The sequence below is a fragment of the Camelina sativa genome, chromosome 13 (genome assembly GCF_030686135.1).
Source record: "Camelina sativa cultivar CO46 ecotype springtype chromosome 13, ASM3068613v1".
Classification (NCBI taxonomy): domain Eukaryota; kingdom Viridiplantae; phylum Streptophyta; class Magnoliopsida; order Brassicales; family Brassicaceae; genus Camelina; species Camelina sativa.
The window spans coordinates 306,548-334,425 of NC_141892.1; the positions used below are offsets into that span (position 1 = coordinate 306,548).

Genomic DNA, 27,878 nt, shown 5'->3' on the forward strand with positions numbered 1-27,878 from the left:
AGGTTAATGCTGACTAGTGTGTAATAACTACCGTCGGATTTTTTTTATGAGAACATCGTGAACGTCGAATGAGAGACATCAAAGCCCAGTAGTGATTGCGACGTCGTTTTCATAAGATCAAACAGAATCGGCCCGTTGTTTTTTATATTTTACCTGAATGAAAAATATAAGAAAGGCCTTATATGGGCCTAACGCGTAAGAAGAATTATATGGCCTGTTTGTAAATCGAGGGAGGAAACAAGGGTAAAGTAGGAATTTCTGGACCATGAGTTTTTAGGTTAATGTTGCTAGTGTGTAATATGTACCGTTGGATTTTTTATATGAGAACCTCGTGACCGTCGGATGGGAGACACCAAGCCCAGTAACGTAACAACTCAATTCGCCGTCACGGTGAAGTTGTCTCCTTCTATATAATATCGGACGAATCTGGGATATGTAAAAAATAAGGGACTTGACAGAGACTTTTGTTGGGTCTCGCTCGAAACCTTCCTCTTCGTTTGCATCTTTGCATCAGGTTAGGCTGTGATTCCTACAAAATCTGCTCTTTTCCTTTACGTTCTTGTTTGATTTTGTTTTGAATTGTTTATCCATCATAAAATTAGGTTTGAATTCGATTTAGGGTTATAATTATTGACGTTATTAGGGTTTCGTTGGATCTGTTTTCTTTAATTGATAGGAAAGTGCGATAATGGCGGGAGGAGGAAACTTCATTGCCAGAGTTATTTCGTACGTTGCGAACGAGTTCATAGTTAATGGTTTGGCTAACAGGTACTCTCATTCTTAATACTACTCGATTTAGGGTTTTAAAATTGAATTTGTGGGTAGATGTAGTAGCTTATATATAGAAGCTTCTTTCTCTGGCTGAGTGGATTTATAAATAAGTTCCTCATCGGCTCGTTCATATCGAAGCAAGATAGCCTCAACTTACAGCTGGTCTGCTGCGTAATTTTCCATACGCTGCAGCGTAGGAAGTTTGATATATTTGTTTTTTTGAACAAGATTTGGCTTTTGTTTTGGAATTGTTTTCGTTTATTGTTGCTCTAAGCTATTGGGCAATGCATTTTTGTCCTGAGATTTGGGAAACTCAGGATCTACTTTTGTTTAGATTTGTTGGTTTCTCCATATGTTTTTTAGTGGTTTGCTGCCGGTGATGATTTTCGTAGGCTTGTCCTGATCAAATACATGACGTTACTCTTGAATCTAAGAAATTTCTGAGGCTATTTTTGTTTATCTTTGTTTCCTCTTTTCTATCTAGTTCTCTGGTATATTCAGACACTGCTTTAGATCTCCAATTGTTTCACGAGATTTGTTGTATTTATGGCTTTTGTAAATTTCTTATCTGTTTTGGCAGCCATGCTTTCCAGAGATTTGCTGTGAGGACTTCAAAGAGAATAGAAAACCTCTCGAAAATGGGTTTGTCTCTTTAACTTGAAGCATTAAAATTTGTGTTGTGTATTTCAGTATTTGCTTTCTCCCTCCTGTTGCACAATCTTATTAAATTGTGGGGTTTTTTTTTTTTGATTATTCCAGCCGCAGAGAGCAAGGAGAAAGTTGCTCAGCAAATGGAAGAAGTCGCCAAGAACATTGATGTGAGATTTTTTTGTCGCTTTCAATCTTTCATAGATTCTACAGTAGACGTTGTGATATTGAAATCTAAACTGCTCCGTTAACTTTTGCAGTCCATGAAGAAACAGTGATTATTCTCTTGGGGAATCTTATAATTTGCATGGCTCAGCTCAAGTAGAGAGGTCTGTTTATCTTTGTATAAAGAATGTTAAAAAGTAATAAGCGTGTGGGTTATAAACAACCAGTGATCTTTTGATGCTGTTTCTCTTCTTTTAAACCCCAACTTGACAGGAGTGACTGACCCTTATATATGAAGTTCTGTCAAGGAATTTCTATCGCTGCTACTTATTTGTAGAGCTCATTTATTGATTCTTTTTGTGTTTTGTGCTGGCTTTGAACTTAAATGAGTATATACGTAATCGATTTGAAAAGTTGTGAAATGTAAGACTCACAACGTATGACTGTAAAGAGCGTGAAGGTCTCAGGTGTACGAGCCAAAATGTCTAGAATCGATCGCAATATAAAATCTGAATAAACCATGTCCCACTGATATCCTCCAAAATTTTTTTGAATGAATCTTCGTAAATCATTCACATGTTGGTGTATACCATCTACTTGTTTGTAGAAAAGTTAAAGCAGTGCAAACGCAGACAAAAAAAGTACATACCAAGTGATTGTCAAGTACAGTTTAGGCAATAACTTGGTTAAAGAGTTTTAGTCCAAACGGTTTTCGAGCAAATATATAGTCAGTGAAGAGCATACTCACAGTTGGAGGATTAGGGTACCGGAATCGAAGTACTGCACATAACATGATGAAGTGAAAGGCACTGTGAAGCACAAATGGCATACATACAGTGCCATACGTGAAGCTCCTCTAGCACAGTCACACACTCACACACATTAATTTTTTAATAAATAGTAAATAACGTTTTATTATTTTTGCATTTCTAGTCGGAATGGAAAAAAGAAGAAGAAGAAGAGACGTGTAATAGCATAGCAAAACAAAGAAGAAGAAAACGTTAAAAAGGCAATGAAAAGGGAAAATAATGCTATTGGCAATTTTCGAACAAAAGACAATGACTAAAGAAGCATGGTCATTTAAAGTTGGGTCATTTACGACCGCTGAAGAAGAGATCAAATCAAATATGGTCCCTTTAAAATAAGAGGCCTCAAATAACTAACACCTACCATCTTTGTGGTGATTTTACGCCTATAAACTATCTGATTCTGGTTGTGAATTGTGATGAAATAATATTTTTGGAGTTACCAAGAAACATATACTAGATGAGAATGGAATCTCTATCAAGTCTGAACACCATGGACGAAGAAACGTTACGTTACGTCAGAGCAGCCGTGATACATTGCGTACTTTTTTACCAACCTTTTTTTTTCCTTTCTAATAGAATTATTTGAATAAGAATTGGATTTTCTTTGTTTAACAAATTGTAATTAGAAATATTTTTTTTTCAGAATGACACTTCTAGGAAAAGGGGTAGTGTTCTCTCTCTCACACTTCTCCACATATATATGTATTTAAAGGATTCAACAAGTTTAGCTTCGCTATTGTTGTTTTCTTTGTAAGCAAACAAATCTTGCAAAATCGATTTTAAACCAAAATTATCAAAACCATAAATAGAAGGTGAGGGAAGACTCTCTCTCTCTCTCTCTCTCTCTCTCTCTCTCTCTCTCTGCTTTCTTCTCCGTTTTTTTGTTTTTTTGATTCGCTCGGCCGCGGAGGGAGGATTCTAAAATGGCGGCGGCGGCGACAATGACGGAGCGGAGGAAACAGATACCGGCGTACATGAAAGCAGTGTCAGGGTCACTAGGCGGAGTAGTCGAGGCTTGTTGTCTCCAACCAATCGACGTAATCAAAACGCGTCTCCAGCTAGATCGTGTCGGCGCTTACAAAGGAATCACGCACTGTGGCTCCACGGTGGTTCGCACCGAAGGAGTTCGTGCTCTCTGGAAAGGTTTAACTCCCTTCGCCACTCACCTCACGCTCAAGTACACCCTTCGGATGGGATCTAACGCCATGTTCCAAACGGCGTTCAAAGATTCGGAGACCGGAAAGGTCAGCAACCGTGGCCGTTTGCTTTCCGGATTCGGCGCCGGCGTTCTTGAAGCGCTCGCCATTGTTACACCCTTTGAGGTATAAAAGCTTTCCGTTTTTGTTGCCTTTTTGGCTTAACTTTACAGGACAAAAACTCTGACGAAATCACATGTCTTCGGTCTTCCCTTCCCCTTAATATTTTATTAGCACTTTAAGGATTTGTTAAATTATAGTTTAATCATAGTTAGTTACTTTGGTTCAGAGAGATTTTAGTACAATTGAAAATTGTAGATTAATCTTGCACCAAACTCTCTGTTCATCAATACTTTAGTGTTTCTATTGAGAATTATTTATTCAGATCTGTATGATGGTTTTGGAACTGTGCTTTTGGTCACTATTAATCGTTGCCAATTCTTAATTATTATAAACAGTAAGTAGAAGCATTTCTAGTCTCTGACTGGTGTTTGTTTCTATGCATATCTGAGTAACAAATATAGTCTGTCTTGCTCTTGTTGTGGTTTGAGAGACAGGGTTTGATTCTCAAATGGTTTAAGGAGCTTTTGCATCTCATATGATTCCTTTACCTGAGAGCAAAACACTGTTTGAGTTCTTTGTTCCTCTTTTTTTCTTTATATCATCAGGTGGTGAAAATTAGACTTCAGCAACAGAAAGGATTAAGTCCTGAGCTCTTCAAGTACAAAGGACCTATACATTGTGCTCGAACCATCGTGAGAGAAGAAAGCATATTGGGGTTATGGTCAGGTGCAGCACCGACGGTTATGCGAAACGGCACCAACCAAGCTGTAATGTTCACAGCGAAAAACGCGTTTGATGTACTCCTGTGGAACAAACACGAAGGCGACGGTAAAGTCTTGCAGCCATGGCAGTCAATGATCTCAGGGTTTTTAGCTGGAACAGCAGGTCCGTTCTGCACAGGACCATTTGATGTGGTGAAAACGAGGTTGATGGCTCAAACCCGAGACGGTGAAGGTGGGGTGAGATATAAAGGGATGGTTCACGCAATTAGAACGATTTATGCAGAGGAAGGGTTAGTTGCTTTGTGGAGAGGGTTGTTGCCGAGGCTAATGAGGATTCCACCAGGACAAGCCATCATGTGGGCTGTGGCAGATCAAGTCACTGGTCTTTATGAGATGAGATATCTCCAGAACGCTCCTTTATAGTGAGGCACGTTTTTTTTAAATTTGAATCTGTCAATTTGGATTTTGATCTTCGGAAAAACGATTTGATCAAACAAATAAAACTACCCTCACGATTTATAACGGTGTTACGATTAATCAAATTTTGGGAGTTCTATTTGTTTTGTTTCTGTTGCCGTAGATGTCAGCGGTCAAAATTAGTGTTCTAATAACAAAATTGGCAACAATGATGTCAGGTGAATCCGGTTTTCCACTTTAAAAAGCTAGTGAAACTTTGGAACCGCCACGTCAATATTAGTTAGGGCTGGGGTCAGTTTTCTCTGGCCCATGTTTGAAACACATAAGACCCATGTTTGAAACACATAAGGCCCCCATGTTTGAAACACATAAGGCCCCCATGTTTGAAACTTGTATATTAATAATGCAAACGCTCTGCATTGGGTTTCTACAAAAACCCTAGTTGTTAGCCGCCGCCGCCATCTAATATTTTCATCGGCATCACAACCTCTCCTTTTTATAGACGGCTTCTGTTTTGAGTTCGCATCTATCTCTTCGTCTAGTAGTGTTTGTTCTTCGAAACGTTTTCTATGTTTTGTTTTTGGTTTGCTTTGTTTTATAAACTCTTTATGTAGTTTTTTCCTAATGAGGATTACAAATCAAAAGCTATGGGTCTGTTGATCAGATCCATATGATGCTATATTGTCATAGTTACTCTGATGGGAAATTTCTTCGTTTTTTTAAAAAAAATATTTTTGTATTTGTTTGAAAAGTTTTCAAGAATGGTTTTAATTATAGTGAGAAGGCAACTTTTTGCCGAGTGAATCGAACATCGATCTCTCTCTTTTTCCCAGTTGCCTAAAGCAAATGTATTGGCTGCCTGAGTGAGGAATTGTTTGATCGGTTATTCAATTCTTGATACAACCGATTTGTTCCTCTTTGCTGCCACATTATTTTGTTTATATATTTTTATGAAATTTTTGATTAATGGTTTGAATTTGTTTTAATAAGATGCTAGCTTTTTCTTTGGTCCGATTAAGTATGCGTGTCATTAAGTCTTTTGTGAAAATCATTAGTGTGTATGAATGATTGTTTTATTCCCTCACCATCTAAAGCAATACGATCAGAGTGATAACTTCGTCATCTCTATATCTTGGAACATAGAAGAAACTCCGCGATGAATTGCATAACATGTTTTTAGTTATATCACGCCACTGAATTCTATAACTAAATCTCGTTTTAAGATATTCCCTCAGATAATTAACATATGATTCTCGTTACTTTTACGTCATTTACTGTGAATTTATCGAATTACACAAAACAAAATCAATTATGGAGATTTTGTTCTCTTACGTAACGTATTAGCGTATACGAGATTGTCTCGTGTATCTGTCGAACTTAGATAGCTGTTTCGTTTACGGTCAAGGATCTGTTTCGTACCGTTGATTGGTTTTGTTGATCTCTCTTATCGCCGAACCCTGGCTGAGTATTATGGTTCAATTTAGGCTGTTAATGATAGGATTTAATTTGGGCCTAAGTGTTTGCAAATGAAATATAATAATATATTCAACAGTTTATTGTGTTCTCACTGATAATGGTAGTGTTGAATCGGCAAATGCCATGAAACTAAACCTTTAAACATATACTAATTTGACGAGGGAAAGTACCCCTTCAACCCTCAAAACTGGTCGACTTTATTAAAGTTAAAGACAGTTATTTCGGCTTTTGCTATTAAACCATGTTCGTATTGGTTTTAGGTTTTAAAAGCTAACACAAGCTTTACGACAAAACGTTCTAGTAATCAACTGAGATCAATTTGATCAATCAATCAGTTGACAAGTTGGGAGAATATGTTACCGGCCACTCTGTTGGTTTGAGAAATAAACAATAGGTTCGAGTCGACGGTAAATCATAGCACTAAGGGCATTTCCATCAGTTATACTGGATGTCAAAAAAGTTAAACAATAATATTTTTAATTTAATTTAATTTAATTATTTAATTATTTTTTTAGTTTGTCTAACCAATAACAGTTGTTGATGCTGTGTCACTTTCCACACATCTTTCTACTTTTTTCTTATTTTTTGAATTTTTTTATTTTTCTGATCCTCTCTCACAGATGTGCTATGGGAGTGCTTTAAACACGGTAAGAAATACCCGATGTGTATTAATTTTTTATTTTAAATAAATAGGCTTAATTTACAAGGACATGATTTCATTTCAAAATTTTATAGTGTATTCAATGAAAACCCCTTGACAAAAAGAATAAACTAATAATTGTAGTTTATTCTCTCATACGTTAACATAATATTCCAATTTTTAAAATAATAATATGTCTTATGTGTGAGGGATTAGGCTGCATAATATTTATCACGTAATCGAGTATAAGAAAATATTGATGAAATCAGGATGGAATATTTTATTGTCCTTACGTGCATCACATGTAAATTACTGATTTCTCTTATAAAATTACTAATTTCTTTTTAAGGTAATAAAAGTCTTGAACAATACGAATCAGTAAATTCTTTACAAAATAGATTCGTTTTCTGTTCTTCGGCACGTTGAATTCATGTATAAGCTAAACCCTACTTAAGAAGGAAATCCGAATGCATTAATGAGTAATCTTGGCAAACAAGTTCAAAGATGAAAATCAGAGGATTAATGATGCATTGATGATATGTCTAATCAAACATAATGTATCTTCGTATTAAAAAAACAAACATTTTATATAAAAAAAAACTAATTTGGTCGTGTTTCGCGTATAATAATTAGCTGTATATGTATAATAAATTGACAGCAGATAAATTAGCAAATAATATTTTCATCAAAATCTTTTGCTTTTAGCACAAGAAAGTCAGAAACCGAAACGTCTGAAACCGCCAATGTAATACTGCTCTCTGCTACTCCACACAACTATATAATCCACCTCCTCATTGCATTATACTACTCATCAAAAAAAACAATTAAAAGAGTTTCATAATCACATAGGATTATTATTCATTCGTTTAGCTAATTTTCCAATGGACACCAAAATAGGATCGATCGACACTTGTAAGCCAACAACTGGCGACGTCGGAAGTCCCCCAAGCAACGCCGTCGCAACAATCCAAGACTCCGTTCCCACCACCGCAACTTCCGAAGCGACTCTAGGACGTCACTTAGCCCGCCGTCTTGTCCAAGCCGAAGTCACCGACATTTTCTCTGTTCCCGGTGATTTCAACCTAACTCTGCTCGACCACCTCATCGCCGAGCCAGAGCTCAAAAACATCGGATGCTGCAACGAGCTTAACGCAGGTTACGCTGCAGATGGTTACGCTCGATCCCGTGGAGTCGGTGCTTGCGTGGTGACCTTCACCGTTGGTGGACTCAGCGTTTTGAACGCCATCGCTGGTGCATACAGTGAGAATCTGCCAGTTATCTGTATCGTCGGAGGTCCCAACTCCAACGATTTTGGCACTAACCGTATTCTTCATCACACCATCGGTTTACCTGACTTCAGCCAAGAGCTTAGGTGTTTCCAAACTGTTACTTGCTATCAGGTATAACCACACAAGAGTCAACTCATATTCAATCTTTATCATCTAAACATTAGCGTAAGATTTCGACTATGTTTTTGTCAGGCTGTGGTGAACCATCTGGAGGATGCTCACGAACAGATCGATACAGCGATATCAACAGCTCTGAAAGAGAGCAAGCCTGTGTACATTAGCATCAGCTGTAACTTAGCTGCAACTCCTCATCCTACGTTTGCTCGTGATCCTGTCCCTTTTGCCCTAACTCCAAGGTAATATGAGCTACAATTGTTCAATATATTCTAATCTCTTCCAAGATTCAAGCTTACGTACTAATCTATTGATTGATTATTAGGTTGAGCAACAAGATGGGCCTAGAAGCTGCGGTGGAAGCAACATTGGAGTTTCTGAACAAGGCAGTGAAGCCAGTTATGGTTGGTGGTCCCAAGTTGCGTGTGGCTAAAGCTAGTGAAGCCTTTGTGGAGGTAGCTGATGCTTCAGGCTACGCCATGGCAGTGATGCCTTCTGCAAAAGGCCTTGTACCAGAGAACCATCCTCATTTCCTTGGCACTTACTGGGGAGCAGTGAGCACACCTTTCTGCAATGAGATTGTCGAATCTGCGGATGCTTACATATTCGCAGGTCCAATCTTCAACGACTACAGCTCCGTTGGTTACTCCCTTCTCCTCAAGAAAGAAAAAGCCATCATCGTGCATCCTGATCGTGTCGTTGTGGGTAATGGTCCTACGTTTGGTTGCGTTCGGATGGCTGATTTCTTCAGGGAGTTGGCTAAGAGGGTGAAGCGTATCGAGACGGGTTATGAGAATTACCACAGGATCTTTGTCCCTGAAGGTAAGCCAGCGAAATGCAAACCAAAAGAGCCTCTGAGAGTCAACGCAATGTTTCAACACATTCAGAAGATGCTCTCTAGTGAAACTGCTGTGATTGCTGAAACTGGTGATTCTTGGTTCAATTGCCAGAAACTAAAGCTGCCTAAAGGATGTGGGTACGTATCCAACAAAAAATACTGAAATCTTTTACATTTAACATGGTGAAAATAGTGGAACAACACACAAGATTTGAAAAAAGCTTTGCTCTGTTTTGTAGGTACGAGTTTCAGATGCAGTATGGATCAATTGGTTGGTCTGTTGGTGCAACGCTGGGAAACGCACAAGCTGTACCAGAGAAGAGAGTCTTGTCTTTCATCGGAGACGGGAGTTTCCAAGTGACTGCTCAAGACATATCCACGATGATTCGTAACGGACAGAAGTCGATCATCTTCCTGATTAACAACGGTGGCTACACCATTGAAGTCGAGATTCATGATGGTCCTTACAACGTGATCAAGAACTGGAACTATACTGGTCTCGTCGATGCCATTCATAACGGTGAAGGCAAATGCTGGACCAAAAAGGTAATCTCTATGTGATTACAGTTGGAAGTTAAAACATATATGAATTTTGGGTTGAAAGTAGTAACATTATGAATGTTGTGTGTTTGGTTAGGTGAGATACGAGGAGGAGTTAGAGGAAGCGATTAAGACAGCGACAACGGAGAAGAAAGATTGTCTTTGTTTCATTGAAGTGATTGTTCACAAAGATGATACGAGCAGAGAGTTGCTTGAGTGGGGATCTCGCGTCTCTGCTGCTAATGGTCGTCCTCCCAATCCTCAGTAGAAGCAAGCAAAGAGAGTGTGGCTCAAGCATCTCTCGTTTCTTAGCAACATAATTGAATCACATTGTTTCCTGTTTTATTCTTAGTTTTAAGTTTGAAGCACTGATTGATTTTTCTACTGCTTTCTAAGTTTCGACCGTTGGTTGTTATATCTTTACCATTAGTGAACATGTTCCTTCTCCATTACAAACTTCAATTTTTGTGCCTTTTCTTTAAACGTAAAGTCCAATTAAATCCAACAGTTTCAGTCTAAATTATCATAAGACTCAGTTCAGTTAATATTCTAACATCTTGACTTTTTTTTTTGCTTTTCAAACGTGTATAAGTTGATGACTCATCAGTGACCCAACTCAATGAACCAACTCAATAACTTATACTCATCAGTGACCCAACTCAATGAACCAACTCAATGAAACTCAATAACTTATTTACCAGAAAAAACAAAAACCTAAGAACAGAGCTGATCTTATCTGAACCAAAATCACAACATATTTAACCCGTTAAAGTTAGATTTCCATAAAAAGTATACACTAATTTTTAACCAAAATAGAACGGGTCGTTATAGCTAAGTCTCTGGTCGAGCCACAAGGCGACTGTTTTGGAGTACATGTTCAGGAAACTGAGAACGGCAGCTTCTGACATGAGATTTGAGTTTAGGAATATTTGGGTGTGCGCTTCTACACCGATTGCAACGCAACTCCCCTTTCAACAGATCTTCGCTTGCCACATTGGCCTTACCTTGGCTCTTGACCTCTTCAAGTACATCAACTGAGTCACGAAAGAACGAGGACGTGAAAGAGTTCCAGTGTTTCTTGTTCTTTAAACTATCTGAATCAAAGTCTTGGCTTATAACGTGTAAATGTAGTTGTCGCATCGACGGAACCTGAAAGAAAAAGAATTCAATGTATGTTAAACATATCAATTTCAATGATTTTGCTAATGAACTCTTAGCTTTAAAGTAAACTCTAAAACAAGCAACAGAAAGTGCAAATCCGAAGTCTAGACTCAAGGGAAACAGAAAATTCATCAGTGCTCAGAATGTTAAAGATGACTTAAGTACCGAGTGATATCCAAGGCGGAAGATAAGAGATGCATCCTCGTTTTGGAATCTATCAACCCATTTCAGACCAACATTGTGCATTTCCTGCAGAAGTTGAAAGTTCTCCTTGCGAACGTCTTCTAGCCCATCTAGACTCTCCTGTCTCGCCAGTACTAGCACATGCTTCCGAGCCTAAATGGAAAATCTTGTTTTGTCATCTGTCTCATGAAGAAAGATACTATATTTATATAAATCAGCATCAAGACATTTTTTACCTTTGGGTACTGGTCGTTTATCACAACGATGTTGTCTGAAAATTCTAGCACGATATTCTCATGTCTCTCTGGGTGCATCGCGATGGTGTGGAGAGCCAATGCCCATGTGCTCCATTCTTTACTCATCTTCTTTCCACTGTCTCTTGTATCCTCCAGAGACCCTGATTCCATATTATTAGTTACGGCGTTATCTTGTGATCCTTTGTACTTTTTGTTTCTCTCAGAGTCTTCCTTAATATTCTCACCAGAATCTGACAGAGCTGTTTGATTGCTTCGTTTGGGAAACTTTGATTGATCTTGTACTACTGACAGAAAACCTTCAAACAGGGATGTGTAAGCCTCCCGGAGAGTTTTGCAGCCCTTGGTGTAGTCGTTGTTAAGGTTGTCTGGTCGGTTTGGGTTCATGTTTGGTCCTAGAACATGTATGACATGTGTAATACCTTCTGCATTGTGTAAAGGGCAAGTAGAAGGAAGAGGAACTACCACAGCTTTTCCAGGAAGAAGAGTGTTTGCTCGTACTCTTGTCGCAGTTTCGAGATCTGGACCAGCAGCTTTGAATATTGCTGCATTCACACCCCCACCTCCAGGTTTAAGCCGCCTGCACATAGCTCACAAAATTAGCTACTAATGGAAGATGTATCCTTACTCAATAAGTTGCTACATTTAACTGAAGAGAAAGAAACTAAGGGATGCTTAGTGCTTACCAATTAGTAGCATTAGCTATAACATTGCAGTGTAGACCACCTTCAGAACGAAGCTTAGTTATGTCCCCGACAAATGTGAAGAATCTCGCTGAGTCAATGTTCTTTTGAGAAGCCTTAGCTTTGACAAGAGACAGAATCTTTGACCCGTGGCTCAAGTCCACCAAGACAAGACGCGCAGTCCCAACTTTGGGCAAGAACTCCTCTGCTTTCTCGACAATGATATCAGAAGCCTGTTCAAGATCAAACTGAAAATCAGCAGTCGAAATTGATGGGAATGCCAGTGTATGTACAATATCAGCAGAACCAAGTCGGGAATTTTCTGTTTTTTCATTAGCTTTGCGCATTGCGTTAGTAGCTTCATTAGAAGATGAAGCAGGAAGAGCATTAACTTTCTTAAAGAACTTCATTATACCAGGTTGGCTTTTAGTGTCTGATTTTTTTTCGCCAAAACAGCCAGAAGGAAGAGTATCCATTGGACCAAGCTTGATGTATGTGTTAACAGCAATTTCAACATCTGCATCATTGTAACAAAACATAACCCGAGAAAACCCTTCATTAACCTTGGGAAGTTCCTTACTCTGAAGCATCCTATTCACAACAGCTGCAGCTCTTCCGCCTTGTAGATTTCCTTCATGACCGGTTCTTTTGACTGATCTAGAAATACAAACCTGAGCAGGAAGCTCCAGAACAACTGCATGGACTTCAATGCCAGGACCACCAAGCTTAACAAACTCAGAGCGCTGCTCTCTGTCAAGATTGCATCTGTCTATAAAAACGCTGTTGCCTTCCTTAAGGGAACTTAAGGCCATCTTTAAACACTGAGCCTTTGTTCCAGCTTCGCCATTGTTAATAATATCCTGAAGTAAGTTAAACAAAACGAAATCTAAGCCAACACAAAATCTCAAAACAAAACGATAGCACAAAGTTTTAAAATTTTCGCAAATTTAGTCTCGTTGAGTAATTTCATCAGTCAGCTTCTGTGCAATAAAAAAAGGAAGAGAAACCTGGCAGATGCGAGACCAAGGGCGGAGAGAGGAACGCATCACGGTGTCACTAAACGTCGATTTGCCGCTTCCTGGGGGACCAATCAGAAGCACCACTATCTGATTCGTCTTCTCTGTTTCAATTTTAGCCATTATCGCCGTAACAACTCATCAGAATAGATAATAGAGATGTTAAAAGGAGAATTTGATTCAGGAAAGGTTTGATTTTTTTACCAGAGTCTTCCATTTGCAGTTCCGTTGTTCTCTCGTTGACCGGAGAAACAGTCTCCTCTCTGTTTCTCCGACTTTACAATTGCAGCGGAGCCTCGTCGTAGTGTGTTTGGAATACGTGGCGTCTCTGCGTAATGAAAACGACGTGTTGTTTCCCTATTTCCCTAATCTAATTATTTAATTTCTTATTGTTGTTTATTTATTTAATTTGTTTAAACAGAACGACGTGTTGTTTTGTGTGCTAAGATAAGGTCGACAGGTCGTGTGGTAAAAGACGTTTACTTGTTTTAGTTTTTTCAATTTAAAAGTTGGACACAAGTTACTCGGTAAAATTGGCAACACAAAAAAACACAATTAATTTTGATGAAAACACCCAATATTGTACTAGGTTTAAATGATTAATTAGTCTCATTCACATATTTATAGTGAAATATCCAAATATATAGATTTTAATGCATGTAAACCTTAAACTAAGTTACTATAAAGATTGCGACAATAAGGAAAACGGTATGATACTGTAATGTAATCACATGATTAAGATGAGCCACGTTCTTGCTCATAATCTACCGGAAGCCACGGCGAATACACCGAGTCCATGACCGTAAGTGGCATGCCTTGTGAGTACGTCTCATTTACATGGGTACAGCCTTCATCATAACCAAAGAGTGTTGGTTCGTATCCTCCGGTGGCGGGAGAGTAAGTACAAGACGACGTGGTTTCGTGGTCGTTTAAGAAGACAAGCATGTTTTGGTGAAACCAGATCTGAGCTTTCAGGAACTTTACGTATCGAATGGCTTCGTCAAGCATAGAGACAGTGTCCATCTTCGCACCACCAGGAACCATGCTTTGTAGAACTTTGAAACGGTCGCTGATTCTGTGCCGTCTCTCACGGGCCGCCACGCTCTGAGGATCCGTCGATAACGTGGACTCTGACCTTGACCGTTTTGTGTTTCCGGTATCGCTCTTGTGACCATGGAAAGGGGAAGAGGATGAGGAAGTGGTGGATGATGAATTAGGGTTTTGGCTACGAAGATTAGAATGGTCCATTTGTGATTGTTGTGGTTTATAATTGTTACGTAGTATGCGTATATATATATAGTTATATTCGAACTGGTTTAGTGCTAACGTTGGTTAATTGTCTCGCGGGTCCATTGATTGTGATGTGTTCTTGTGTATTATATTTATAAAAAGAAAGTATGTATAGACGGCGGAAGTGTACATTGATTTACACAACATAGAAGATAACTTGACTTTGATGGATGTATATAACAAATTTTCTCTGATTTTTCGGGATACACACGTCAAACATATGTGTGATTTCTAATAAAAAAAACAGTACTGATACATGGCATTATTATACTTTAGTACGATCCAAATTTAAGTAGACAAATTCTTCTAGTTATATAAACATTAGCACACAATTTGATTTTGTTTTTTTAACCATCAGGAGATCACGAGATTCTATGTGCAATATACTACTTATAACTATAAGAATTTGTCTACTTGTTACATTCGGGGGAAAAAGTTATCTCTAGAAATATGGAAGAGCACGTGAGGCTCCGGGTTTCACGTAGTAGTAGTGGGGTTCGGTGAAAACATTGGGATGAAGTGCAGACGAAAAACAAAACCCTAATCATTTTCTTACAACTCAAACTCTACGTACTGTCTTCTCAAACAACAACCTTCATTGCACATTACCCACGTTTATGTACAGTACATGTCCCAATCCATTGATATGTCGTCGTTCTTTCTCTCATCGTTCAATACAAATTCTATAATTGATTCACTAAAAAGTAGTATAAAATATATGTCTATATCTACATATGAAGTAGGATTGCAAATTTGATTTTCTTTCTCCTTTTAAATAAAACGCATTATAATGTATACAAGTTGGAAATATAGGAAGTATGATTTGAAAAGACCGGATAGCAACAACTATGCTGGAAAGACGCATGAGCTTGAAATAGTAACAAATATTCAAGGATTTGGTCATTATATTCTGTCTATTATATATCTTTGTTAATTATAGAATGCAATAGTATGGATTTTTTTTTTTTTTTTGTCAACAATAGTATGGAATTTCAAACAGTGATTTCTTAAGTTGTATTTTTTTTAATAAAAAAAATAACTTATAATTAATACAGGTTTAATTGAGAGATAGGTAACTGTCGTCTCGGTTGTTGAGTGAATGAGACGTTACTTTTTCGTGAGATTAAACTTATTTTTCTTCAATTATCTTCCACAAATCGCCTATTTAACCACCAGACGAAAGAACGAGTGAATAGATAATTAACAAAAGAAAGGTTTTGAAAGCTACAATTTGAACAAGTGTAAAATGCTAACGATTTTAATTTACTGCGTAGAGGAAACTTTAAACACTGAATCTTAGAGATAAATGTGTAGAAAAAATAACAGATGAAATAGGAACCCGAGAGAAAAAGTCTTATGTTATACATGCATATATAGTGTAATTAAGTTATTTTTCGGCTAAACAGTGTTATGATCTCAAACCTAATTAGTTTGAAGTATCAAATGTTTTAAATTTAATGGATGGTTATAGACCTATCTTGCCAAACTAGACCCACGAAGCTAGGGAGAAAAAATGAATAAATTAATAAAGGCGTAGACGGGTAGTAGTAGTTACATAAGTAAATAAATGTGAAAGCGAAGTTTTGGATTTTGGTGATGGTGATGGACTCATGTTACTGTCTGCATTTATTTTGGTACACCTTTCCAGCCGCATGGTGACTCAGACACAGTAAAATTAGAAGATGTTCTCTGTGCACACGCGATTAGTTTTATATGTATAATTAATTATATATTAGATCTTGTGTGACATGGTGCAAACTGATTCATCACTGAGTTGAAAAAGAAAAAATACATACGCACATCCCATCCCATTATCTGTGAACATCTAAAAAATCATTATAGTAATTGGGTGGAAAACAGAAAAAGTTAGGCCCTCTAGAGCCCAATATGGTGTTGTGCCAGAAGTCTCTCGCAAATGCACCACGGTGTAATCTACAACCTACACGTGTCCTCCAGACCCTTCCATAATACCAATTACGCCACGAGACATTCATGTCGGCGAAGTGTCATTGTACTTTGTACACGTAGAGGTCCATCGAAATCAGTAATATAAACAACACGATGAGAGCGTATTTGTAAGGAATGTTTAGTATAAAAGAAAGAGAGATATAATAAAACCAAGAAATCATCAAGTTTATAAAAAAGAAAGGAAGAAAAATAAAAAATGTCGAGTGATGAGTTCAGGCTGGTTTCGCCGACCATAGACAATGATGGGAAGCTGCCGAGAAAGTATACGAAGGGAGGTCAAGGTGTTAAGAAGGATATCTCTCCTCCTCTTGAATGGTATATATCGCAGTTTATATGTATATATTTTTTAATTTATGACTTTGTTACATATAAACATCGATGGTGAAACAATGATGCATTATAACTATAGTTATAAGAAAAAGAATTTATTATTTAATCAAAACAGATAATTAATCAGTTTGTTATCATAAAAGGCTTCGTAATTTGGTTTCATCTTTCATCTTTTTATTTTTCATTATATTGTCAACATAAATTATCGACTGTAGGCCATGATGTGGCGTATCTAAAACAACATTTCACGATGATTTCGTGGGTTAATAGGTACAACGTTCCAGAAGGTACGAAATCACTAGCCTTGGTGGTGGAGGACATAGATGCGCCAGATCCTAGTGGACCGCTAGTCCCATGGACGATATGGGTAGTTGTTGACATACCGCCGGAGATGAAAGGTATTCCGGAAGCATTTTCCGGCAAGGAGGAGCAGACCGCTGGTATCCGGGAAGGGAATAATGACCACAAGATTCCGGGATGGCGTGGTCCCCTTATGCCTAGTCACGATCACCGTTTCCAGTTCAAGCTCTTGGCTCTCGATGATAAACCAAACCTTGGTCATACGGTAACTCTAAAACAACGTCGTTTGGCTTTTATTTATTTATCAAGTTTGTTTATGATATATATGTAGTAACTTTATGAAGAGTTGGTTTGATAAATGTCATATGGGTGGCTCAGGTGACGAAAGAGAGATTGCTGGATGCGATTGAAGGACACGTGCTGGGAGAAGCGATCTTCACGTGTGTGGCCTAAACACTTGATGGGAAATAAAATGTATTCATAGTTGCTAAATAATACACATGGGCGATTATATCACATGCGAATGTATTCTTAGTTGGACTAAGAATTTTATTTCATGGTCAAAAAAATAAAATTTGTTTGATATCGCAAACTCGAAGCCTAATATTATTATTATCAGAGTGTTATTTGTTAACTGTTAAAGATAAAATATTATTGTTGCTATTAAAAATCTAGATAGATAAAAGTATCATATAATCTCTCCACAAATTATGTCACAGCCGCTCGACTGTCAATTCCTATACGGTCTGCGCTACTGCGTACATTGGGAGACGAATGATGTCTCTTATTTCTTGAAGCAGCACTTCCTCTGTGATGTTGTCGGTTATACTTTTTATCACCTGTTTTCATACAGATAAACAAAACATATCAGCATTTTCATTGCTATGCTTATTCTACAATTTTTATTATCTTAGCTAGTTTTATTACTAATAGAGTAATTAGGTTATTCTATAAATATTCTCATTGATCTTTATATACAAGAATAAGATTAAATATGCCGACCTTACGAGCAATCTCAATATCGTTTGGTGTAGGTTTATCCATTCTGATCCGCATGTAAACCCAAACTTGCTTCTCTGAATCCCACCTACACTCTAAAATCTTTCCGGAGTAAGTGGCCGGGTTCGAGTCATCATCTCTAAACTCAACCGAATAGCCTTCCATGAGCTTTTTCTTTCCTTTTTCGTGCAAGAAGAGCATTCTTCGCCCATCAGTCTCATCCATCTCGAACAGAAAGTCAAGTGAGTTCATTTCCGCATATTTCCACTTCAGAAGACCTTTATGGGTTCGGGGAACGTAGGGGTCGTCCCGACCCTATTATTAGTCCACAAAACCCAATATATATGTCAGGGAAACAAAGTATCTATATATCGACACCTAAAATAAAAATTAACATCCCTTGGTTACCTGAAATATTAGGCCATCTGATTCATGCGAAAGCGAAGGAATGGTAACCTTCAAAAGCTTCTCAACAGTAGAGAGTGACCAAAAACCCTTCATTCGAACCTGGTTAACAACAAATTACGTTTTAACCAAAGAAAAACTTATACAAGTGAAAAGGAAAATATATATATATGGAATGAGACAGAAAGTGCAACTCACTCCAAAAGGCTCCAGGTCGTATCTGTAACGATTTCTACTTATCCCTCTCTCACCATCACGGGGTGCGATCACTTCTTTCACGATCATGTTCCATCTTTCATAGAAAGTCCGCTGTGGTACATTTTAAAATCAGTTGAAGTTTATCTTTATAATACCTGACAATATTGATGAGATAATATTATAGTACCAACCTTCACGACTGATTCGCCGTTGAGTGCTGCCAGATCGTATACGAGGTACCTCCTCCTTGCCTGGCCTTCTTGATCACCCTTTGGATTATCAATAACCATCTCTCCATCAAGCAAAGTGTAATGATGCACTTTATCAGAAATTCCCTGCCACCAAAAACCAAAAAAGGTCAGAGAATATATTCAAAAATATAGCTAAGTCATCTGACACAATAAAAAGGCCTCTAATTAAGCAATGACAGAAAATTACTCACTTCACTTGAGTGCTTACGGGGAAAACGCATCTGTACCCTCCGAAAATTAAAGGACCTATCTATCAAATAGCACCCATCTATAGTTTTCTGGATCATCGAAAAATTTACATCTTAGTTAATTAATGGTTAAGAGATCACTGAAGCTTACATTACTACTATTCATTAGTCTCAACAAACGTTTAGCATGCATTTAATGAACCACACATAAGCAGGCAAAAAGAAATAGGCTCAAATTCATACCTCAATAATTTTAATTTTCTTAAGTTCTTCCTCTGTATAAAGCATCTTATAACAGAACTGTCGGTAAGCATTCGCTTGACAATCGGGTATTTCATCACCTAAAATGTCATCATTTGACATCTTCACATATTCCTGAAACAACAAAACAGTAAAAGAAAGACAAAAGATCCACACACCCATCAATAATATGCACCCAAAGATAATTGTAAGAACGGATTAAAATTATTAAGAGCACATCTAAAGCTTAAAAATGCATGCATATTTCTGTAACTGTGTGTTAATTGTTAAACTTCAGAGCTCAAATAAGCACACCACGCTTACCTGAACAGTGCCAGGCGGAGCCTCACCATGATCATCATCATCATCTTGAACAGCTTCACCAATAAGGTCAAGCTCGGCGGACCTCTTCCATTCAGGAGTTGGTGGGCAAGTAACACTCTCAGGCTTTGTTTCGTGATAGAAAGTGTATAAAGCATCAATATAATCCGGTTTATAAATCCCAGGTGGGCGGGCATTAGAAAACATTTTCAATGCCTGTCAAAGGCCACACAGATGTAAGAATCTTCATTCTAAACAGGACAGGATCAATACAACGAGTGCACAAGTACAAATGTGAAAGAAAGAATCAAACCTGTGTAACGTTCATTGTTGGCGTAGAGCGCATAAGATAATGAACTATCATAAACCCTGTCCGATTATGCCCATGAGTACAGTGGACGAGGATGTATTTCTTTGTGTGTTGTTTTTGATTAAGAATGAATTGAATAACCTGAAGAAGAAAGTATTCTCAAATGAAATGAGCTACCAACAGTAAATAAAAATTGTGCTTCAAACGCAAGAGGAGATAATAAACTTATTTTTGTCAGTGAAGAAGAGAAGAGAACTTATGAAACAAGTACCTCGCTGACGAAGTTGTTTACAGAAACGTTATCTGGCACAGCATCACGACCCCTGCATGCGATCTACAACAAGAAAAAGAAGATAAGTCAATCAGCTAATTATGCTGGTGCAGATGATACAAACAATAAAAACAAAAACTATTCAATTAATCACCTTAACATGCTTGATGCCATCCTTCTTTAATTCTAACGTAGGATAGTAACGAGTAGTATTAGTAAGATCAATCACTAGACCAAGCTGAAAAATAAAAACCCATGACTTTAGAGAGTTGCATAGCAAATAAACAAAAGATTTATACATGTTAAAGGGAAAAGAAACAAAAACATACCTTTCGTCCATTAATTCTCTGGTTACGGACAACCTGTTTAAAAGAGTATCTTTTGCCAGGAGGAACATGTTCGTTGTAAGATTCACTAAGGGGAACCTTAGAAGGAATAATGCATCCTACCTCCAGACCAAACCCAGGACAATCTAGCCAACCTGTATTGCGAAAACTGTACTTTACGAAACCAATGAACCTAGTATTACCGTTTGAGGAAGTAACAAAAGCTGTAATAATGAAAACCTTGAGGGATCTTGGTTTGGTCATAGACTCTAGTATCTCTGTTGTGATAAAACTGATCACGGAAGACAGGCTGAGAGTTTCGGGTTGGCCTGTCAAATCTCATTCGTTTCCTTCTTTCTTCCCGCTCCTATGATCACACCAAAAGATAACTTAATATGATATCATCCAGTTAGTATTAACTCCCTCCCTCCTTACATCAGAGGCGGCTAATAAGAACTACATTAATTGAACCAATAAAAGTAATACATGAATTTATTTTAGAATTCATGACTTAGAATTGATAATAGAGCCATGGGTTCATGACTTAGAATTGATTTCATATTGTAATTAACTAATTAGTCTCTGATTATATATGGATATTTCGTGTTGAGGAATGTCGAAAATCAATCAGTGATGCGGTACCCGTCTTGCGATCTCAACTGCAGATTCTATTCGGTCTTCAAGACGTCTCTTATTAAAAGGATCATCGTCTTCTTCGTGCTGGGGTGAAGCATTTAGGTCCATCGCAGCTATAATTCAGGAAAATAGTCAAATCGATCGGTAGAAAGATTTTTCAAAGAAAGACCTGTTTTTATTTACTCGCAGATGTTGCTGCTGGCTGTCTCGGTGGATCAGTGTGGCCACAAGGCCCATTAGAAGGTGTGGCCCAAGTAACGCCGACTTACTATATAGTAATAAATAGGACAACTTTGTGTTCCTCAATCTATATCGGATTCAAAGCTTTGGTTTAGGGTTATCTGATATCAGACAATCCCTTAGAGAATGATTGCTGCAGAGAGGAGGTCTTTTGACTGTAAGAGACGTGTCGAATACGGAACCGAACTCTGGGACGACAATAGGAAAAGGGCGAGGGTATACAACAACAACAATCCACAACCAGTTTTGGGTGATCAGACTAGAATCACCATCCCTCAAGGGTGGGAAGATTGTCCTCGTTTTGGTCAGAACATAGGATGCATTATTCCTTCAAAGGTTCCCCTCAGTGAGTCTTACAACAAAGCTCTTTCTCCTGACAACATCTACACTTTCAAACAGTGGTTAGCTAATAATAATACAAGAAAACTTGGGCTCGTGATTGATCTCACCAATACAACTCGTTACTATCACCCTACCTTAGAGTTAAGCCAGGAGGGCATCGAGCATGTTAAGATCCCTTGCTCTGGCCGTGATGCTGTGCCAGATACTTCCTCTGTAAACACCTTTGTCAGCCAGGTTTATCAGTTCGAGAAACACAACCGCTCAAATAAGTATGTTCTCGTTCATTGCACACACGGGCATAATCGCACAGGTTTCATGATTGTCCATTACCTTATGCGCTCTAGGCCGATGATGACCGTTACATGGGCGTTGAAAACCTTTTCCGATGACCGCCCGCCCGGTATCTACAAACCAGATTACATTGACGCTCTCTACACTTTTTATCAAGAAGTGAAGCCTCGGAGTTATATTTGCCCACCCACTCCTGAATGGAAGAGGCTTGATCTCCACGATGCAGAAAATGTCAAGAAGATGTCAAATGATGACATTTTAGGAGATGACATACCCTCAGATCAGGAGGTAGAGTACCAGAAATTCTGTTATGAGATGCTGAACATCAAGTCAACAAGTGAAGGAACTATGTACTTTCCTGGCTCGCACCCTGTATCATTAGGCAGGGAACAGCTGCGACTCTTGAGGCATCGGTACTATTACGCGACATGGAAGGCAGATGGAACGCGGTATATGATGCTCTTGACTAAAGAAGGGTGTTATCTGATAAACAGGGCGTTCAGATTTAGAAAGGTACATATGCGGTTCCCTCGTAGTGATTATCACGAAGTGCATCATAAAACTTTGCTTGATGGAGAGATGGTTGTGGATACACTTCCCGATGGGCGCCAGGTGAGGAGGTACCTCGTGTATGACTTGGTAGCAATCAACGGGGAGTCGGTAGTAAATCGGCCTTTCTCCGAAAGATGGAATATAATCGAAAGAGATGTGATCAAACCCCGTAATGATGAGAGGAAGTTGACAAATCATGGTTACAGATACGAGCTGGAGCCTTTTGGTGTACGGATTAAGGTTTTTTGTTTACTCTCTGCTCTTGATAAGGTTTTCAAGGAGTTGATTCCCTCGCTTTCGCATGAAGCCGACGGCATAATATTCCAAGGTTGGAACGATCCTTATAAATACGGAGCCAATGGTTATCTACTGAAGTGGAAGTATCCAGAAAAGAACTCGGTGGACTTTCTGGTTGAGATGACCAAGGATGGGCACCGAAGGATGTTTTTGCATGATCTTGGGAGGAAGAAGCTTATGGAAGGATATTCGGTTGAGTTTAGAGGTGATTGTTGGAAGAACCCGGCCAGTTACTGTGGGAAGATTGTAGAGTGTTCATGGGATAAGGAGAAGAAAGTATGGCTTGGCATGCGGATCAGAGTTGACAAAGATACACCAAATGACACCAGAGCCGCTTTTGGAGTGATAGAAAGCATAAATGACAACATCACGGAGGAGGTTTTGCTGGACGAGATCAGAGAGATTATCCGTCTTCCAATGTACGTCGCGGGCATCCATAGGGGCACACAAGCTGCTAAACGCGGCAAGCATGCAAACCGTAAAGCCTTGTGAACTCTATTGGTAGAGTTTCCATGTTTGAGGTATAGCAGAACGATTTAGATTTAGAAATTTGTATCCTTGCATTAACATCTTTTACTCTTTTGTAAATACCCTCCTTTGCTCATTATTTCCGGGATAAAAGAACCCTTTTTTTTTTTGGATAGTATTGTCGGTCGATATAAACTACCTAGATTGATGGATTTGGTTATTGACTAAAACAAAACAAAGCAAATTGATTTAGCTATATTATAACGTATGAGAGAAGTAAAACCTGTTAACCAATGTACCCCAAAACCATGCATTATAAATTAGTTCTACGATTGTAAAAGCAACACTAAGGATATAATATCTCTACTTGCGGCGTGCGACCTGACTATCGTTTCGTATGCGGTCAGCGTACATTGGGAGACGGATGATCTCTTTTATCTCCTGAAGCAACACCTCCTCAGTGATGTTATCATTTATACTCTTTATCACCTATTTTGTTTTCACAACACAATTAAACAACATCACATTTTTCGCTGAGAAATCATATAGGGAGTCCATTTGACAAAAGCCATACGTTAAATTTAACCCATTCAACTGACCTTCCGAGCAGTGTTGATATCATTTGGTGTCGTTTTGTCAACTCTGATCCGCATGCTAACCCAAACTTTCTTATCCTTATCCCATGAACACTCTACAATCTTCCCGTTGTAACTTGACAGGTCCGAATCATCTCTAAACTCAACCACGTATCCTCCCATAAGCTTTTTCTTCCCTCTTTCATGCAAGAAGAGGAAACCACGCCCCTCATCCTCACCCATCTCGAACAGAAAGTCTACTGAGTTCATTTCTGCATACTTCCACTTCAATAGACCTTTATGAGTTCGTGGAACATAAGGATCGTCCCAACCCTGATACTCCATAAAACCAAACGCAAGTCAAGCTCAAGTAATGCAATCCTCCTACTTTCTCCAGGAAAAAGATAATACTAATCTCATAAAATCGTATCCGTCTGCATCCAGGAACAAATATCTACTCAGACCTAGAATATAAACATCCCTTGGTTACCTGAAATATCAGACCATCTGCTTCATGCGAAAGCGATGGAATGGTAGTCTTCAAAAGCTTCTCAACAGTAGAAAGTAACCAAAAACCCTTCATCCGTACCTGGGCAACAACAATAATTTTACCAACAATTTATACAAAGGAGAAGGAAAATATGGAGTGGGACAGAGAATGCAACTCACCGCAAAAGGCTCAAGGTCATATCTGTAGCAATGACTTCTAAGCTTCTCAGCTCCACGAGGTCCGATCACCTCACGCACAAACATGTTCCATCTCTCACAAAAAGTCCGCTGGTACATGTTTAAATCAACTGTAAGTTATCTTTAGTATCTATAATACGTGACAATGGTTGATACTAAGTAAAAACGACAGAGGCATATTGGAAAACAACCTCGCACATAGTCTCGGTTAGATAAATACTGAATGCTAAGTTCACGTGCTAATGAACTCATTCCAAGGAAAATAATAATAAGGGAACGACAGTTCCAACCTCTACAACTGATTCGCCGTTGATTGCTACCATATCATATACGAGGTACCTCCTCCTCGCTTGTTCACCTGTCGGGGTATCTATGACCATCTCTCCATCAAGCAAAGTGTAGTGATGCACTTTATCAGACATCCCCTACCACCCAAAACCAAATACGTCAGGGAATTCACAAGTTTTAGATATCGACACAAAAGGCCTAAAAGCAATGACAGAAAACTACTCACTCCATTTGAGAGCTTACAGGGAAAACGCATCTGTACCCTCCGAAACTTAAAGCTCCTGTCTATCAGGTAGCACCCATCTATAGTTAAGAGCATCATATAACGTGTTCCATCTGCCTTCCATGTTGCATAATAATATCGCTGTCTCAAAAGTTGTAAACTCTCCCTGTGTATGCAAAAACCGTAAGATTTAACTACATTGAGAAACTACGACTAATGAACCTCTGAAATTCGGAACATAAACTTGCTAAATCCTCTTTGTACGCAATACCAAAAGTAGAGCAGAGAGTCATACCTGTCTAAAGATACAGGGTGCGAACCTGGGAACTGCATACATCCTCTTCCCTGGATCAGAGAAGTTTTAATCCATTATATGATTAAAGATCACATTATAATACTCACTGAAGCTTTCTATTATTGCATTAGTCTCAACAAACATTTAGCATGAATTTTAATGAAGCATACACGCAGGAAACAACATTAGGCTAAACATTATAATATTCCATAAGAGAGTATATAGAGAGAAAAACTAAGAATAACAAATAAGCAGTTCAAACTCATACCCCGGTATTCATCATAAGCATCTTATAACAGAATTGCCGGTAAGCTTCCTCCTGATAATGGGGTATTTCATCACCCAAAATGTCATCATTCGACATCTTCACATTCTCCTGATTGATTTCCTGAAACAATGAAACAGTAAAGAAAGACAATATCAGCAACAGACCCATTAGATAACTCAAGCAATATGAGATCGACACTTTATGGACTTTGTCAGCTATGAAAGACTCAACTGCACCCATCAATATGCACACAAAGATAATCTTAATACAGTATATCTTTTTTAGATGATACCGTTATTTACCAGGATCACGAAGAAGTAAAAATGACCTAGAAACAAAAGTAATGAAGCTAAAATAAGATTATGAGCTCTGTTTTACCAAGAGCAAGAGCTTAACAATGCATGCAGGATATTCATTCTAACGGATATTTCTGTAAATGAGTGTTTAAACTCAAGATCTTAATAAACAATAAGCACTTGTTTGCACCACGCTTACTTGAACAGGGTCAGGCGGAGTATCATCATCATCATCATCTTGCACAGCTTCACCATTAAGATCAAGCTCGGTAGACCTCTTCCATTCAGGAGTTGGTGGGCAAGTAACACTCTCAGGCTTTATTTCGTGATAAAAAGTGTATAAAGCATCAATATAATCCGCTTTATAAATCCCAGGTGGGCGGGCATCAGAAAACATTTTCAATGCCTGCCAAAGGCCACACAGATGTAAGAATCTTCATTCTAAACAGGAAAGGATCAATACAACGAGTACACAAGTACAAATATGAAAGAAAGAATTGAACCTGTGTAACGTTCATCGTTGGCGTAGAGCGCATAAGATAATGAACTATCATAAACCCTGTCCGATTATGCCCATGAGTACAGTGGACGAGGATGTATTTCTTTGCGTGTTTTTGATTAAGGATGAAATGAATAACCTGAAGACAGTATCCTCAAATGAGCTACCAACAGTAGATAAGTTTGTGCATCAATTCAAACTCAGCTCAAGAGGAGATTTTATACTTCAAGTGAATTGACTTTTCTTTTTGTCAGTCAAGAAGAGCACTGAACTTAGGAAACATGTACCTCGTTGACAAAGTTGTTTACAGAAACGTTATCTGGCACAGCATCACGACCCCTGCATGCGATCTACAACAGGAAAAAGAAGATAAAGCAATCAGCTAATGCTGGTGCAGATGATACAAACAACAACAGCAAAAGTATTCGATGAATCACCTTAACATGCTTGATGCCATCCTTCTTTAATTCTAACGTAGGATAGTAACGAGTAGTATTAGTAAGATCAATCACTAGACCAAGCTGAAAAATAAAAACCCATGACTTTAGAGAGTTGCATAGCAAATAAACAAAAGATTGATACATGCTAAAGGGAAACAAAAACAAAAACATACCTTTCGTCCATTAATTCTCTGGTTACGGACCACCTGTTTAAAAGAGTATCTTTTGCCAGGAGGAACATGTTCGTTGTAAGATTCACTAAGAGGAACCTTTGAAGGAATAATGCATCCTATCTCTAGCCCAAAACCAGGACAATCTAGCCAACCTGTATTGCAAAAAAACAACATACTTTTATGAAACCAATGAACCTTGTATTAACGTTTGAGGAAGTAACAGACGCTGTAATAATGAAAACCTTGAGGGATCTTGGTTTGGTCATAGACTCTAGTATCTCTGTTGTGATAAGACTGATCACGGAAGACAGGCTGAGAGTTTCGGGTTGGCCTGTCAAATCTCATTCGTTTCCTTCTTTCTTCCCGCTCCTATTATCACACACCAAAAGATAACAACGTAATCTATTAGAAATAGAGAGTCTAATGTGAGTGTGGCTGTGATAATAAATGGATTTGGGTAAATGTAAAGTACCCGTCTTGCGATCTCAACAGCAGATTCAATTCGATCTTCAAGACGTCTCTTAAAGGGTTCATCGTCATCTTCGGGTTGGGGTGAAGCATTAAGGTCCATCGCAGCAATCATTCAAATGTCAATCGCAAAAACAAAGATCCCAATTCCCAATCGGCTTCTCTGTAATCCAATTGCAAAGAGATGGATACAATTTCGTTTATCCGAGGAAATTATAGGCAGTAGGAGAATCAGAACTAAAACTAATTCCCGAAACCTAGAAGGAGGCGATGATGATGATGATGGCTAAGGAGATTATAAGAGATTAACCAAAGTCGTACCCTTTTATTTATAGATAGATATTTGAGAATTTAATCTTTGTCGGAGTCGAACCACGCAGATCTCACATTAACCACCACCGGCTAATTTGAGAAAGTGACAAGCTCATTTGGTTTTAGGTTCAAATTCAATTCACTGG

General features: G+C 38.4%; 7 protein-coding genes, 1 non-coding gene and 2 pseudogenes across 18 annotated transcripts; 6 read left to right on the forward strand and 4 right to left on the reverse strand.

Moving 5' to 3' along the window:
- Positions 1 to 331: 331 nt before the first annotated feature.
- On the forward strand, positions 332 to 1,997 carry LOC109128418 (uncharacterized). The gene is made up of 5 exons (XM_019234669.2): positions 332 to 514; positions 677 to 768; positions 1,352 to 1,413; positions 1,531 to 1,589; positions 1,680 to 1,997. The coding sequence occupies exons 2-5, from the start codon at positions 689 to 691 to the stop codon at positions 1,695 to 1,697; spliced, it is 219 nt and encodes a 72-aa protein (XP_019090214.1). The 5' UTR covers positions 332 to 514; positions 677 to 688; the 3' UTR covers positions 1,698 to 1,997.
- A 699-nt stretch (positions 1,998 to 2,696) lies between these two features.
- LOC104734169 (mitochondrial succinate-fumarate transporter 1) lies at positions 2,697 to 4,932 on the forward strand. The gene is made up of 3 exons (XM_010453695.3): positions 2,697 to 2,931; positions 3,037 to 3,715; positions 4,258 to 4,932. The coding sequence occupies exons 2-3, from the start codon at positions 3,317 to 3,319 to the stop codon at positions 4,795 to 4,797; spliced, it is 939 nt and encodes a 312-aa protein (XP_010451997.1). The 5' UTR covers positions 2,697 to 2,931; positions 3,037 to 3,316; the 3' UTR covers positions 4,798 to 4,932.
- Positions 4,933 to 5,572: 640 nt separating this feature from the next.
- LOC147929075 (small nucleolar RNA snoR144) lies at positions 5,573 to 5,723 on the forward strand. The gene has a single exon (XR_015579112.1). It is a non-coding gene; the product is annotated as a small nucleolar RNA snoR144 (small nucleolar RNA).
- A 2,000-nt stretch (positions 5,724 to 7,723) lies between these two features.
- LOC104734170 (pyruvate decarboxylase 4-like) lies at positions 7,724 to 10,150 on the forward strand. The gene is made up of 5 exons (XM_010453697.2): positions 7,724 to 8,307; positions 8,389 to 8,552; positions 8,636 to 9,286; positions 9,388 to 9,694; positions 9,786 to 10,150. The coding sequence occupies exons 1-5, from the start codon at positions 7,789 to 7,791 to the stop codon at positions 9,954 to 9,956; spliced, it is 1,812 nt and encodes a 603-aa protein (XP_010451999.2). The 5' UTR covers positions 7,724 to 7,788; the 3' UTR covers positions 9,957 to 10,150.
- Positions 10,151 to 10,364: 214 nt separating this feature from the next.
- On the reverse strand, positions 10,365 to 13,525 carry LOC104734171 (transcription factor bHLH140). 7 transcript variants are annotated; one of them, XM_087482403.1, is made up of 8 exons: positions 13,190 to 13,357; positions 12,977 to 13,089; positions 12,385 to 12,829; positions 11,973 to 12,202; positions 11,514 to 11,866; positions 11,269 to 11,429; positions 11,015 to 11,185; positions 10,365 to 10,837 (listed from the first exon to the last, which is right to left on the reverse strand). In XM_087482403.1, exons 3-8 carry the CDS (start codon positions 12,526 to 12,528, stop codon positions 10,520 to 10,522), a joined length of 1,377 nt encoding a protein of 458 aa, XP_087338529.1. In that variant the 5' UTR covers positions 12,529 to 12,829; positions 12,977 to 13,089; positions 13,190 to 13,357; the 3' UTR covers positions 10,365 to 10,519. The 7 variants fall into 7 exon arrangements, with proteins under 7 accessions (XP_087338529.1, XP_087338527.1, XP_087338528.1 ...); XM_087482401.1 differs by having other exon boundaries at positions 12,362 to 12,829; positions 13,190 to 13,339; XM_087482402.1 differs by having other exon boundaries at positions 11,269 to 11,866; positions 13,190 to 13,525.
- Positions 13,526 to 13,544: 19 nt separating this feature from the next.
- Positions 13,545 to 14,233, reverse strand: LOC109125190 (transcription factor bHLH140 pseudogene; annotated as a pseudogene). The gene has a single exon (XR_015578580.1). The product of XR_015578580.1 is annotated as a transcription factor bHLH140 pseudogene (transcript).
- A 1,963-nt stretch (positions 14,234 to 16,196) lies between these two features.
- Positions 16,197 to 17,465, forward strand: LOC104734172 (uncharacterized). The gene is made up of 3 exons (XM_010453698.2): positions 16,197 to 16,558; positions 16,844 to 17,138; positions 17,252 to 17,465. The coding sequence occupies exons 1-3, from the start codon at positions 16,440 to 16,442 to the stop codon at positions 17,324 to 17,326; spliced, it is 489 nt and encodes a 162-aa protein (XP_010452000.1). The 5' UTR covers positions 16,197 to 16,439; the 3' UTR covers positions 17,327 to 17,465.
- Positions 17,466 to 17,479: 14 nt separating this feature from the next.
- Positions 17,480 to 21,250, reverse strand: LOC104734173 (uncharacterized; annotated as a pseudogene). The gene is made up of 14 exons (XR_015578090.1): positions 21,025 to 21,250; positions 20,623 to 20,749; positions 20,386 to 20,537; positions 20,211 to 20,294; positions 20,057 to 20,119; positions 19,789 to 19,926; positions 19,479 to 19,691; positions 19,158 to 19,289; positions 18,918 to 19,004; positions 18,667 to 18,810; positions 18,476 to 18,586; positions 18,281 to 18,379; positions 17,876 to 18,187; positions 17,480 to 17,712 (listed from the first exon to the last, which is right to left on the reverse strand). The product of XR_015578090.1 is annotated as an uncharacterized LOC104734173 (transcript).
- A 134-nt stretch (positions 21,251 to 21,384) lies between these two features.
- Positions 21,385 to 23,342, forward strand: LOC104737788 (uncharacterized). Its single transcript, XM_010458049.2, has one exon. The coding sequence runs from the start codon at positions 21,385 to 21,387 to the stop codon at positions 23,230 to 23,232; it is 1,848 nt and encodes a 615-aa protein (XP_010456351.1). The 3' UTR covers positions 23,233 to 23,342.
- A 101-nt stretch (positions 23,343 to 23,443) lies between these two features.
- Positions 23,444 to 27,873, reverse strand: LOC104734174 (uncharacterized). 3 transcript variants are annotated; one of them, XR_015578089.1, is made up of 15 exons: positions 27,425 to 27,780; positions 27,195 to 27,321; positions 26,953 to 27,104; positions 26,777 to 26,860; positions 26,627 to 26,689; positions 26,344 to 26,478; positions 26,040 to 26,246; positions 25,545 to 25,664; positions 25,277 to 25,326; positions 25,002 to 25,147; positions 24,761 to 24,895; positions 24,453 to 24,560; positions 24,274 to 24,372; positions 23,808 to 24,116; positions 23,444 to 23,697 (listed from the first exon to the last, which is right to left on the reverse strand). XR_015578089.1 is itself a non-coding variant. In XM_010453700.3 (15 exons), exons 1-15 carry the CDS (start codon positions 27,533 to 27,535, stop codon positions 23,572 to 23,574), a joined length of 1,989 nt encoding a protein of 662 aa, XP_010452002.2. In that variant the 5' UTR covers positions 27,536 to 27,873; the 3' UTR covers positions 23,444 to 23,571. The 3 variants fall into 3 exon arrangements, 1 of the variants encoding a protein (XP_010452002.2); XM_010453700.3 differs by having other exon boundaries at positions 24,985 to 25,147; positions 27,425 to 27,873; XR_015578088.1 differs by lacking the exons at positions 23,444 to 23,697; positions 23,808 to 24,116; positions 24,274 to 24,372 and having other exon boundaries at positions 24,662 to 24,895; positions 24,985 to 25,147; positions 27,425 to 27,796.
- Positions 27,874 to 27,878: the final 5 nt, after the last annotated feature.